Source organism: Onychomys torridus, chromosome 13 (assembly GCF_903995425.1).
Source record: "Onychomys torridus chromosome 13, mOncTor1.1, whole genome shotgun sequence".
NCBI classification, from domain to species: Eukaryota; Metazoa; Chordata; class Mammalia; order Rodentia; family Cricetidae; genus Onychomys; species Onychomys torridus.
This window is the reverse complement of record NC_050455.1, coordinates 10,358,207-10,371,297: the sequence shown is the minus strand read 5'-3', so window position 1 is coordinate 10,371,297 and position 13,091 is coordinate 10,358,207. Positions and strand designations below refer to the sequence as shown.

Here is a 13,091-nt window from a genome sequence, read left to right as displayed (position 1 = left end):
TGCTGAAATTATAGGTTTGAAAGCTTACTTGGACAATAGATGGTAGGAGCAGTGGGAAGACTTGGAAATTACAGGCTGAAGGCTGTTGGGTCTTATGCACCAAACAAAGTAGAGGTGAGAAAGAGCTAAGTAGATGCAAAGGCAGTGGAAGCCACAGGGAAAGATCTGGAAGGACAGGATCTACAAGGTTAGAGAGTAGATGGGATGCTAGATAAAGAGCAGAAGGGGTCCCTGGAGCTGGCAGTCCTAAAGCGTGGACTAGGGCCAGAGGTAGGACATTGTTTGAGGTGCTGGAAGAATGCCATTGAGCAAAACCCTAGCTTGGGTATGTAATGTCAAGGTGCATCCACTCCCGTAGAACTGTTAAAATCATGGCAGAATTAGATACTTGTAAAGTGGAGGGTGTAGTAAAGAAACAGGCTGTGGGTGAGGGTGGTACAGGGAACTCCTGCATTTCTTTAACTGGGAATAAGTGCAACGTGGGGTGTGGGGAGGGAGCGAGGGAGTGAGGGTGGCGGTTGTGAAGAGGTAGGAGAGAGGGAGAGAGACACAGAGAGAAAAAGAGAGAGGAGGAAGAAAGGACAGTAAAGGGAGGGAGGCAGGTGGAAGGATGAAAGGCTGAAACTAAAGTGTGCCATGTGGACCGGAGGACATAAAATGATTCACAGCTGTCAAAGAGGGGCGTTGAGAGACTGATGGGCATGAAAGCCAGATGATCTGAAAAATGCAACTGTGTGAAATTTGAGGAAAGAGTAGAGTTTCAGTGACCTTTTAGAGGACGTTTTCAGGTAGACGGGACAAAGATCAGCCCTACCAAAAGAGAACAAGGGGTGGAGAGAAAAGGAAGACAGAAAATTACTTTCCCAGAATATTGATGATAAAATAAAAGAGAAAGACCAAATGAGCTTTAGGTGTGGGAATCAGCAAAAATTGTGTGGGTGAGCGAGATACTATGTTTGAAGGTTGAGAAGGGATTTTTGATTGGAAAAAAAGCCATGTAAAAGAAGTGTGACAGAGAGAGCAGGAGAAGACAGGCTGGAAAAGAGCAAAGAGAGAGGAAGGGTGGGTAGAGAGAGGAAGGATGGGGAGAGAGGAAGGATGGGTAGAGAGAGGAAGGATGGGTAGAGAGAAGAAGGATGGGGAGAGAGAGGAAGGATGGGGAGAGAGAGGAAGGATGGGTAGAGAGAGGAAGGATGGGTAGAGAGAGGAAGGATGGGTAGGGAGAGGAAGGATGGGTAGGGAGAGGAAGGATGGGTAGAGAGAAGAAGGATGGGTAGAGAGAGGAAGGATGGGTAGGGAGAGGAAGGTTGGGCATTTTGATACATTGATAGGGGAAGCAAAGTTAGAGAGAAGGTATTCTAAATGACTGAGCCCTCTTCCCTGGCACAGGTATAGTGATTTTCTGATGATGGCAGAGTAACTTGGACTCAGAAACAATTCTGGATTTTGTGCAATGCGGACAGTTATGGAGATCACCCCTAGAGACATGGGTTGCCAAGGTGTTTAAAAAGACTCTGCTCTCTTGTCCACTGGAAACTTAATCTGTCTGAGCCACAGTTTTGTCACAAACATTGAAAACTAAATTTTCTTGGATTCCAAAAGTTCTGTAACAACAGTAAATAACTCATCTCAATGAGTTCTTCCCTTCACATCTGCTTCCAGAGCCAATCAAAATATATTTATTTAAAAGCCACAGGATGCAAATTCATGACACTTTTAATAATTATCTAGTTAAAGTGAAATTCAGCAAGTTTTTTTTTTAAATTAAAATTTGTCCTTTCCATATGCTAAAATTTGACTTGAAGGGTAATTTCTTGCTGAGGAAAATCTTTGGTATTTAATAATAGTGAGATAGTGGTAATTTGTTGAATAAAATGTCTTTGGTAACTATTAGGTACATCACAAGGACAAGCCAGAAAGAATAGTAAAATAAAATTTGTTTCTTTACCAAAAAACAAAACAACCAAACAAAAACAAAAACAAAACAACAAAATCTTTCTTTTGTCTTTCTTTGACAAAGGATATGACATTGGAATTGGTCATACCTCAGTGGGTTAATTTCTCATATTTATTCATGATTGTTCATTTCCTTGACAAATGTGTACTACAATGTTCTAAGACAGCATGATGGTGCTAAAACAGTGGTTTTCAACATGTAGGCCATGATCCCTCTGGGATCTAATGACTGTTTCACAAGGGTTGTATATCAGATATTCTGCATATCAGATATTCACATTGCTATTCCTAACAGTAGCAAAATTACAGTTATGAAGTAGCAATGGAATAATTTTATAGTTGGGGGTCACCACAACATGAGGAACTGTGTTAAAGGATTGCAGCATTAGGAAGGTTGAGGCCCTGAAAGTTCAGGTAAGCCTAGAATGAAATGTGAAGTGGATGCATCATTATACCACAAAGCATTAGGAAAAGGCAACACAATTATTTCTACACTGATTGCCTTGAGAGGATATTCTTCGGATTATGTGTGAGAAAGGGAATTTGAGCTACCCCCAATTTCCCTTTTGGTGTTTCTTTTCTGTACAGTGAGACACGGTGGCTCTCAGTCTTGTATGGAGTCTCTGTTGAGAGAGCTGTGAGTGATCCAAAGGTTAATCAGACATGGAGCTTGCCTTCAAATGGCTTAGAGTCAAAGAGTTTCACAAGCAGGAATCAGCTGTTCATTTGTAGGGATGTGATTCTAATTAGACAAGTATAAAAGACTGTACTCCATGCTCACAGAGTAATTAAGAGCATGGATCACCAGCCATTGGCATGAGAAAGGTTGGACCTGTCTCGGTCCATTACAAGAGTTTGCACGCCAAGCATAACTAGTATGGGCGGCATGACCCAGTACCCTGGAGGGTGTTAACTCAGCAGAAGGAGCAGAAGAAATCTAAGCACAATGCCTAGCAGATCAAGCTTCCTGCCTGTACGTTAAGCAATGTTTGTTCTTATGACACCAGGATGTTCGGCACCAGAGTCCTTGTTGAACACAGAGCAGAGAAGTATCAGAAAGTGACGTGCATAGGGACCCAAGTGTCCTTTGTCATCATCCACCAGCTTCTTCGAATAGGTGCATCTGGATTCATCCCTACCGCATTTGTGGGTTAGCTTTTCTTGTCACTGAAGTGCCCTCTACACTGTCACAGCCCTCATTAAGTGGGGATGGATTTGACTCCACATTTGTGAAAAGTGGAAGGAAGAGGAAGATTTTACTCCTAGATTTTTGGTGAATAAAGAAAACCTTAGTTGTTGGGCGTTGGTGGCGAACACCTTTAATCCCAGCACTAGGGAGGCAGAGGCGGGTGGATCTCTGTGAGTTTGAGGCCAGCCTGGGCTACACAGCGAGTTCCAGGAAAGGCGCAAAGCTACACAGAGAAACCCTGTCTTGAACAAACAAACAAACAAAACCCCCAAAAAACAAACAAACAAACAAAAAACCAAAAAAACCTTAGCAAATATCACATCTGCGGAGATGATCCTGCCTAACTACAGTTTGTGTTTCACTAACCAGAGGAATAGAAACACTGATTTCATTCCCCATAAAATCTTGGGCTGAAATGCTCTTCTCTGCAGTGCGCAACAGTTAAATATATGTACAGGAAAGCATCAGAGTCCCTTCAGGATTGTCTTCTGTTGGGTCTATACCAGCTGTTTAGTACTTTTCTTGGTGTCAGTGAACTTCAGTACTTTCTTTTGTGGTGTCAGTGAATGTAAATAAGGGAATTTACAATATCAGGTTCAAATAAAGAAAGTTAATCAACTGTCATAAATGAGTACCATTTTAACTCCTACTTGTATTCTTAAAATGTTTAACAAATCTCAAAGTGTAGGGTTAGTTTATTGGGTGTCAGTTAATTGAATGAAGTAGTAATCCCATAAAATCATCACAAAAAGACTAAACTAGAGCCTGGTCTAGTGCTGCATGTCTATAACCCAAGCATCTAGGAGGCTAAGACGTGGGGACAGGAAGCTCAAGACCAGCCTGGGCTACATAGTGAGTGTAGGCTAGCCTGGGCTGCAGAGTAAAACCTTCCATCAAAAATCTAAAATGAAGCAAAATCCAAAACTATGATTAGCATCATTTTTGTTAACAGATAAAATGTCTTTTCTCTGTTCTTTGAACTTAATCTGCAGAATGTGCCTCTATGGAAAAGGATGTCATCAGATTTGTCCTCATGTTTAGCAGAGTAATCAGACTTGGTGACTTTGCAGGTGATTTTCTCAGCAATCCCTAGAGTTCTCAGATCTTACTGTACTCCTTCTCACGGAGGTTAAGGATTTCTTTTCATAATCATCACAACCATCTGCAAAGTTTTTTTTTTTTTTTCTGTTTGATGCACTGTTCTCTGGTAGGAGAAAATTATAACTACTCACTGCATATAGATAGATAGATAGATAGATAGATAGATAGATAGATAGATAGATAGATAGGTGATAGAAAGATAGATAATTAGATAGATAGATAGATAGATGCATGGAAGGATGGATGGATGGATAAATAATAGGAGAAGGAAGGGGAGGGAGAGGAAGAAGAGGAGGAGGAAAAGGCAGAGATGAAGAGGAGGGGGGAAAGAGTCAACCCGTGCCTTCATCTTGTAGTGCTGTCACAGATGTGAGCTCTCATCTGTCCAGGAGATGTTTGGATTGGTAGAAAGCTCATGCAGCAGCCTTGGTCCTTTTAGGAGCAGCTTCTCTGCTTTAGTCTCTGTGGTCTAATTTACTAATTTGGACAAGGCTTAAAGAATCCACTTCTACATGTGCTGAGCAGGTCATGCAATATACCACTAACACAAAGTTGCCAAGCTCTCTAAATAGCATTGTTTGAAAATATTATCAAACATCTTAAATATATTGGCCTTTTTCTAAATGTATTTCTATCATGTATTTTCATTTATTGACTTTGAGCAGCAAAGACTATAAAAACTTTGTTATTTATTTACTTATAATCTTTTCATTTGATAAAGAAAAACACACTGTGTGAGGCTAGAGGCAGAAGACTAGGGATGAAAATCATCTGCTAAAATTAGCAGTGAAAATAGGATCTTCAAAACTAGTGAAACATCTTATCAAAAACGCCATATTAACCTGAAAATAAAGCGTTTTAAATCATTATAGTAAAGCTTTCTAAAGATGGGCTGGCACAGTGGTAAAGGGCACACATTGCTCTTCCAGAGGACCTGAGATCAGTTCTTAGCACCCACATTCATTGATTCACCATTGCCTATAATTCGAGCTCCAGGGAACCCACATACTTGTTGCATACATTTACACAGATTCACACGTACCTACACATAAGTGAAAACAGATAAATACTGTAAAGCATCTGAGAAATTTGTGCTATATTCCACAGTAAATATGGTCACAGACTCCCTCTCTTCCCAAAACTAATTCACAGACACAGACATGCAGACAGACACAGACATAGACACACACACTATCCAAGCTTAGAGAGAAAAGTACAAATCCCCAGAAGTTTCTTTCTCTGGGCTGACAGTTCCATGAGAACTTTGATAAAATGGTGTATTTTACTGATGAATGACTAACCAGGAAATAGCTGTTTGGAGGAATTTCATAAGATGCAATTAATTAGAAATAATCACAGAAATCAATAAATAAAGAATTACTTATAATTTCAATAAAAGTTAGCACACAGGTGTTGGAACTGCATTAATGAATGGAAATGCTACAATAAGCCTTAATGAGCCAAATTTAATGGAATTAAAAATTAAAGTATTTGATTATTTAGCAATAGACAAACATTCCTGTAGTCAAATGACCTGCTATATAATACTCATTGATCTTTGCCATAATCCAGGTTGTGACATTAACTGAACCTAAAAATCCACTAAAAGGCCTATTGAATAAAAGTCACATTTGAAGGGCAGCTTAGAACTAAAGCCATTGAGAGTCATTTATAACTACATGTTACTGCTCACAATTCCCTTGCCCTTTTATCATTCACTTCTGGGAACTGAACTCAGGACCTCATGCATGCTAGGCAAATGTCCCACTATTGAGCAACATCCCTAGCCCTATGACCCCTCTTAATAAATAAACTGAATTCAAATCAGCCAGCATATAGTAAACCAAAACTCTAACTTATTACAATACAAATTCAACATTCCAGTTCAAAAATTAAGCAAGTGAGAACAGATAAGAGCCACATTCTGCAAAGCTGGAGGGGGATTTACTTGGCACTTGCCTTTTAAGATTACATTTGTCCTACTTTGAACTTTGAGAGAGACTAAAACTTTAAAACTTACTGCTGAACATTGGTATTGGTATTGGTGTGGCACATTTATCAACTCAAAGAGGAAATGAATGACCCATAGAGGGGCAACAATAAATCATTGAACTGCATGGTCTGACCATCAGATGTGTAGCTTCTATGCCACATCCTTATTGAAGGTCAAGGACAGCTTAATTACATTTACCTCTTAATTATGCTCATTCCCTCACCTGGTATATTAGTTATAAATCTCCTGTACTTGCAGTTTTTGACATTAGCAATGGCTTTTTAATTCAAGTTGCAAACAACGTAGGGTTTTGGGTGTTAGTTGGATGGAGTCTGACAACATCTGGAAGGGAAGAGAGTGCTAGGATGGTGAGGCTCATCACAACATCTGCAGTCCTCATGAATATGAAGTCTTTCGTGGCTTTAAAGCATACCATCAGTGTGTCAATCAAACTACTCAAAGAAGGGGAAAGTGTTTAGATTGAAAACCCAGACACACCCGGAATGTTTAGTTCAAAAGCCCCATCCCCGCCAATGAGAATTTGAACAAGCAAACACAGCAACTTTAAGACTTTCTTCAGTTCAATATTTTCCCAATCAGTATCTGGGATGTCAGAGACGTGGTATGATGAGTGGACTCTGCAGCATTAATATGATCTGGAGTCTTCAATTAAAGAGAGAAACACCACTTAAAACCCCAGTTCGTAAAAAACCACCTTGTCATTAACATAAACTTTTAATGGTTTAGCAGAGAAGTGCCTGCAAATAACATTCTCTGAAAAGGCCTTCTCGGTTATGCTGAGGCTAGAGGGTGACGGATAGCTTTCAGCAGAATCCACTTACCAGGAAAGTGAGCAGCAGGGCAGCTAGTCTGAAGGAGTGCCAGTCCATCGCCGCAGCTGGCTTCTGTTACATCCACGACCAAGGCAGTTTTGTTTGTTCTTCTCTGCTCTTTTTCTTTCTCCCACTCAGCTGGTGTCTGATTAAAATAATTCCCAGTAGATGTTCTTACATGCAGGCTTTGAGGTGTTTCTGCCTTCCGCTGGGGGAAGGAGGGAAGGTACGTATAACCAGTCTGGATCCCCACCCTAAAAACTTGGGCTGGTCTCAGTGAAATGCTTGACAAGATCATCATTGCTCCCAGGTAAAAACTCAGGGACACACCCTTCTGCCAGCTGGAAAGCTGCTCTCTGTGGGGTAGGTTGTGCCTCTCCTCTACTGAAGGCTTTTGGTGGCAGATAGTCAAAATGGCCAAAACATGGGGGCTCCTGTTCGAGCTGAGGGCTCTTCAGCTGCTAAGAAGTTAGCTCCTCATCAGATTGAGAAGGCAAGTGTATTTGGAGTGTCCGTAACATTCATAGGCTTGTACAGCTTATGTTCAGAGCCAAACCCTCAGGTCACGGCAGAAAATTATAAGCTTTTCATTTTAGTAGATGTTAGGAAAGATAAAACTATTTCCTAAGCTGTTAAGAGAATAAATTGCTAATGATCAGTGAGCGTTTTTTTTTTTTTTTTTTTTAAAGCATTTCTGAACAGACAAGACATAACCCTTACAATCATTTGGTTCTCTGAGTAATTCCTTTCAGTGACCTGTTTAAGTCCAGGAAGGCCTCTATTTTCTCTCTATGGATATTTTTTTCTCTGTCTTTAATTTTCTCCTCTTTCAGAGTCTGTCCTTTGAAAACATAGTAAAGCAAACTTGAAAATTTAGCCCAGGTAGATGTAAAGGAAACAACCACAGCTCCCAGTTAAATCCTGTTGAGGTCCAGTGTTGAAATACTAATGAGAAAACAGCAGATGCACTCCAGGTGAGGTGGGTTAAAAGTCAGTGATGATTCCCAAGCACAGGGCCAAGACTGCAAAGTGAGCCAATTAGAACACAGGGAAAGGCTGCCCACACACACAGAGCTGCAAGAGCCTGAGGTTAGCAAGAATGTTGACCCATACAAGGCAATGTTCAGAAACTCTCTTGGGATATCTTCTCTTGAATACTGTCTCAGGAATGGTATTGGAGCTAGATATCGTCAGCGTTTGCTGTGGCATGCTGAAGCAAGACCTGTGTGATAATATGTAGATTATTGTCAGAGAATGCTAAACATATCCCAGAAAAGAGAGAGCTCTCTGGGGGCCAGTCTACAGAATGTTGTCATTTTGCTCTGGGTATGTGGCAACAGTTACTTGACAGTGGTTTGAAATGACACATAACTCATTGTAGCCCTCAGAGGGGTGGATAAGGGAGCCTGTGTTTGCAGTTAGTGAAAATGCTCGTGGTAGGGATTGGCTGGTGTGAATAAACAACATAAGAGATGAGCAGACAAAATTCCTCATTAGTAAATGAGAATGTGAGTATCCATCTATGACACTCCAAAACTATGACTTAGTTTGAACGATGCATTCGTAGGTGGATCTCATGGCCAGGAATGACAGAACACTCACTGGGCACTGAAGGCTGGAGGACCGACTCTTGAAGGCTGTCAGCGACAAGGAAGTGGTCTATCCATCTGGAATTCTGGGCTTGGTGCCAGTGAGCGCATGGACCTCCTTCATCCATTGAATTATCTTTCCCTGAGCCCATCCCAGGCTCCACCCTAACTCAAGGCCTTGTTCCAACAATCCCAACCAACCAGATGGTTTGAGGGACAGCAACTTATCTAGCAGCTTTTTGGGGAGGAGATAGGGTGGAGCCCCAATCTTTCTGAGTAGTGGCAGTCTCAACAGGAGAGCCAGCTCCATCAAGCAAAGTGAGGAGGGTGCTTACAAGTCATCCTTTCTCTTCATTGGCCTCTTCCCTTGTCTTCATTTCCTCAGTGCTGTCTAAGTTTCGACAACGCAGAAATAGTTGCCACTCTGTCCAATAGAGGCCACTGACTGTTAACTGCCTGCTGAGCATTTGAAACAGGACCATTGCAAGGAGGAAGTGCAATTATTTACTTTGTATGTTGTGCATATATTATTTGTATGTGTGTGCTACTTTTGTTCCCATTCCCAACTAGCACTTAATTTTTAAGGCGAAGTGTCTTTACATAGCCCAAGCTGACCTTGAACTTAGTGCCTCCTTGCCTTAGCCCCCCCCACTCCCCAGAGCTGGGCTTGAAGCTATGTGCCACAAGTGTCTGCTTATCCTTTCATTTCCTTTCCTTTCAGGAATTCCCTGAATTGTAGGCTCAGACACTTTCCTGCTCGGCACTGCTCCTGTGCCCTGATGCTGAGGAGAGAAGACACCTTCAAAGAGACTGTGTGGCTCTTCTTCCCCCTCTTCATGTGTTTCCAGTTCTTTCAAGTGTTCTCCTCACAGCAACCCCTTCCTCATTGTGGTGTATGTAACTGTGACACAGTTTGCATCTGTCCATCTCCACACATTCCAAATCGCCCCTCAGTGTTGGTGACTATGTATGTGAATTTCATTTCATAGAAACTTCATGAAATTTGGCGGGCGCGGGGGGGGGGGGGGCAGAGGGTATTTTTGAGTTGGAGTTCCCCGAGTGAGCTGACCAGGTTCGATAATGGGACCAGAATTCTGGTGAAGGGATTTTCCTTTAAACCCCAGAATGTCACCTGAAAGGGATGGCATTTCCACATTTGCTCATCACTTGGGATAGCATAACCCTTTCTTGGAAGACACACATACACACACACACACACACACACACACACACACACACACACTCCTTAAGGGTAGTAGGTTTTACTGAGCTTGCATCCTATTGGCATAACTAACAGAACTCACTGCTTGTCTGAGCACGTTTGCAGAGTGCTCACAGTCGGAGGAACCTTTGAGAGTATGCTACTTTGACATATGCGAACCTCTGGCTTCAATATGGGTCAAAACTATCCTCCCCAGGCCTACACATTCTCTTATGTAGGACAGCTGAGGGGGTTTCAACTACAGTGCTGTGTAAACCCAGCCAGTGATGCAGGCCTGTAATCCTGACATTCTGTCATCCTTAGCTACAGGGTAAATTTGTGGCCAGTTCATTAAGTTTGTTTTACATCTGTACTAACTTTCCAGTGATAGAGTGTTTCATGTTGCTCAAAATGAGATGATGCCTTAATGAGTTAGTGTCATACACAATGATATCCAAAAGATGCATCTCTGCCTTAGATGAAAAAAATAAAGTGCAGTTTTATGCTTATTAGATTCCTGGTTCAACAAAGCCGCTGTGAAATTAGTTATGGGGATGTTTAGGGAAATTTAAACAGGATTATTAGAGAATTAATATTAGGTTTGCTAGGGTAGGTCACAATACATACTTATATACACCCACATATATGTCATATATGCTTGATTATGAAAGGAACTCTTGTAATAATATAAATCCCTTCTGATCATTCAGCAATTAAAATAGATGAAATAAATACAGTAAAATGTTAACAGCTATTAATGCTCAATGGTAGTATAAGGTATTCTCTCTTTTTTGTTTATTTGAAACTTTCTATAATAAAATAAAAGTAATAGAACAGAGTAGGTGTGAAAAATTATAAACATAGATCAAATCTGGCTCTCTGCCTGTTTTTGTCTATAATTGGAATGCCACCAGACTTACAGCTTCTATGGGTAATTTCATTCTGCATAGGCAGAGTGAGTTTTGTAGAGAGCAGGGTGTCTGGAAAGCTAAAAAAAATTATCAGTCTAACCTTTATCGACAGTGGTGACTGACATTTGTTCAGAATGGTTTTCATTAAGGTTTTGAGAACAGTCAGTGAACAGGTAAACAATTCACTTCAGTTTTTTTCAGAAATCATTGTCTTTGCTGTGTTTTTAAAATTCAGTTCCAACCATTTCTTAGGACTATTATGGACGGCAGTAGTTGTGGGGGAGGAGATCACAAAAGTCCCCACTTATTTCCCATTGGTTAGAGAGTGAACTGGTGTAGCCTCTGTGAAAATCGGGGCAGAGGTTTCTCAAAAGTCTAGAAATAGACCAACCCTATGACCGACCCACTTATACCATTCCTGTGCATAATCCCAAAGGACTCTATTCTGCTATGGAGATGTTTCCCATTCATGTTTATTGCTGATCCATTCACAACAAGCAGGAAATGGAAATAACCTAGCTGTCCAATAGCTGATGAATGAATAATGAAAATGTGGTACATACACACAATGGAATATTACTCGGCTATAAAGGAAATGGAATTGGGAAATTTGTAGGTAAATAGATGGCGCTGGAAATAACCATTCAGAGTGAAGTAATCCAGACCCCAAAAGACAAAAACCTCATGCTCTCTCTCATACATGGATGGCAGCTTTGAATCTTTAGATATGTGCGTTTAAATTGGAGTACATGTAGAAGTCAGGAAATTAGTGAGGCCCATCGGAGGAGGATTTTATGGGAGAGGGACAGAACACAGGTGGTATGAAGAGGAAATGGGAATAATAGATCAGGAAGGGCTAGATGGGGTAGGAGGTAGGAGGACAGGTTAGAGGAGGGAGTATGGGGAGGTTTTAACACTTAAAACCTTTGAAAAATCCATGTGGAAATCTATTATTTTGAAGACTTCCTAAATATATACATATAGTAAGGGGACAATGCTTCCCATAGACATCCTAGGCTATTAAATGAAAAGCCCAGTGCTTGAGGCTCTCATTGACACCCCAAACCTTGCATGCTATTGTCATTGCTCTTGGTTACTCCCCAGAACTTGATTGTAAGACCATATTGCTGAAGACATCACATACTTGAATAAAAAGACAATGAGAAATCCAGCTGGTACTGACATCGAAGCTTCATTCCCGAATGCCTAGATTTCATAGTGCTGGGTGTTCTATACATACTATGAGGGAAGAAAAGTCATGGACAGTCTCACCGGCCAGTTGTGAACACTGAAAGCTACAATAACAACTGGCTTGACAGAGGATGCTCTGGTTCCACACCAGCACGAGTGTCTCAGCAGTGGCTGTGGTGGTGAGAATGAGAGCCTCTCCCACAGGCTCAGATGTTTTACTGCTTGGTTCCCAGTGAGTGGAACTGTTTGGGAAAGACTAGGGGGTGTGGCCTTTTTGAGCTTTTAAAATCCCATGCCAGGCCCAGTCTCTGTCCCCCTGTCTCTCTGTCTCTCTGCCTCTGCTTCTGTCTCTGTTTTTTTTTCTCTTTCTCTGCCTGCTTGCCTGTGGACCAGGGTGTAAGCTCTCAGTCCCATGCCTGCCTGCTTGCTGCCATGCTTCTTGTTATGATGATAATGGACCAAACCCTCGGAAACAGTAAACAAGTCCCTAATTAAATTAAGAGGTGCCTTGGTCATAATGTCTTTTCACAGCAATAGAACAATTACTAACACAATGGCCGATCAGTTTATTACTGGATTTAAAATCTGCTCCATAAGCTGGAATTCATGTTGGTATGAACCAAAAACCTGTGACTTGCAAAGTCCATAAGTCATAAAACCTAATCCTTTTATTCTGTAAAATGGCCATAGTAATTAACTGTCCCCCTAAGTTCTTACTTTTATACCTATATATTAGTGCATCTCTCAGCCCTCATCAAAGTAGCTTCCTTTTGCAGTAGATGGCCATTAGCACAGAGACCCAGAATTGGTCATATGTGGAGAATAAGAGACTGTGGAGTGGTTATCTCTAAACAGGACATCTATATCACACTCCTCTTCCCACATTGTTGGGAGCACAGCAGGAAGGTCCTTGTGCTCACAGACTTCAGACAAAGAAGGAATGTTAAGCTCACAGGATTGTCTTACCAATGGGAAAGATGAAAAATGTGTTGTTCTTCTATCCAGAAAGCTAAGAAACGGAGGTGGTTAGAAACCTAAATGACCCTGACAGTCAGGGGGTTCCCCAAGGTCCCACAAACAGGACCAGGAGTGGCTAATAGCCCAAATGACCTCTATGCTATCTGTAG

At 41.3% G+C, this 13,091-nt stretch overlaps 1 protein-coding gene across 2 annotated transcripts in view; it reads right to left on the bottom strand.

Annotated features, from left to right (window-relative positions):
* Positions 1-7,129, bottom strand: part of Dsg1 (desmoglein 1) — a 30,982-nt gene extending 23,853 nt beyond the window's left edge. For both annotated transcript variants that reach the window (XM_036204915.1, XM_036204916.1), the window contains exon 1: positions 7,082-7,129. In XM_036204915.1, the coding sequence (XP_036060808.1) occupies positions 7,082-7,129 (48 nt within the window). The remainder of the gene's footprint in view (positions 1-7,081) is intronic.
* Between the last annotated feature and the right edge of the window lie 5,962 nt (positions 7,130-13,091).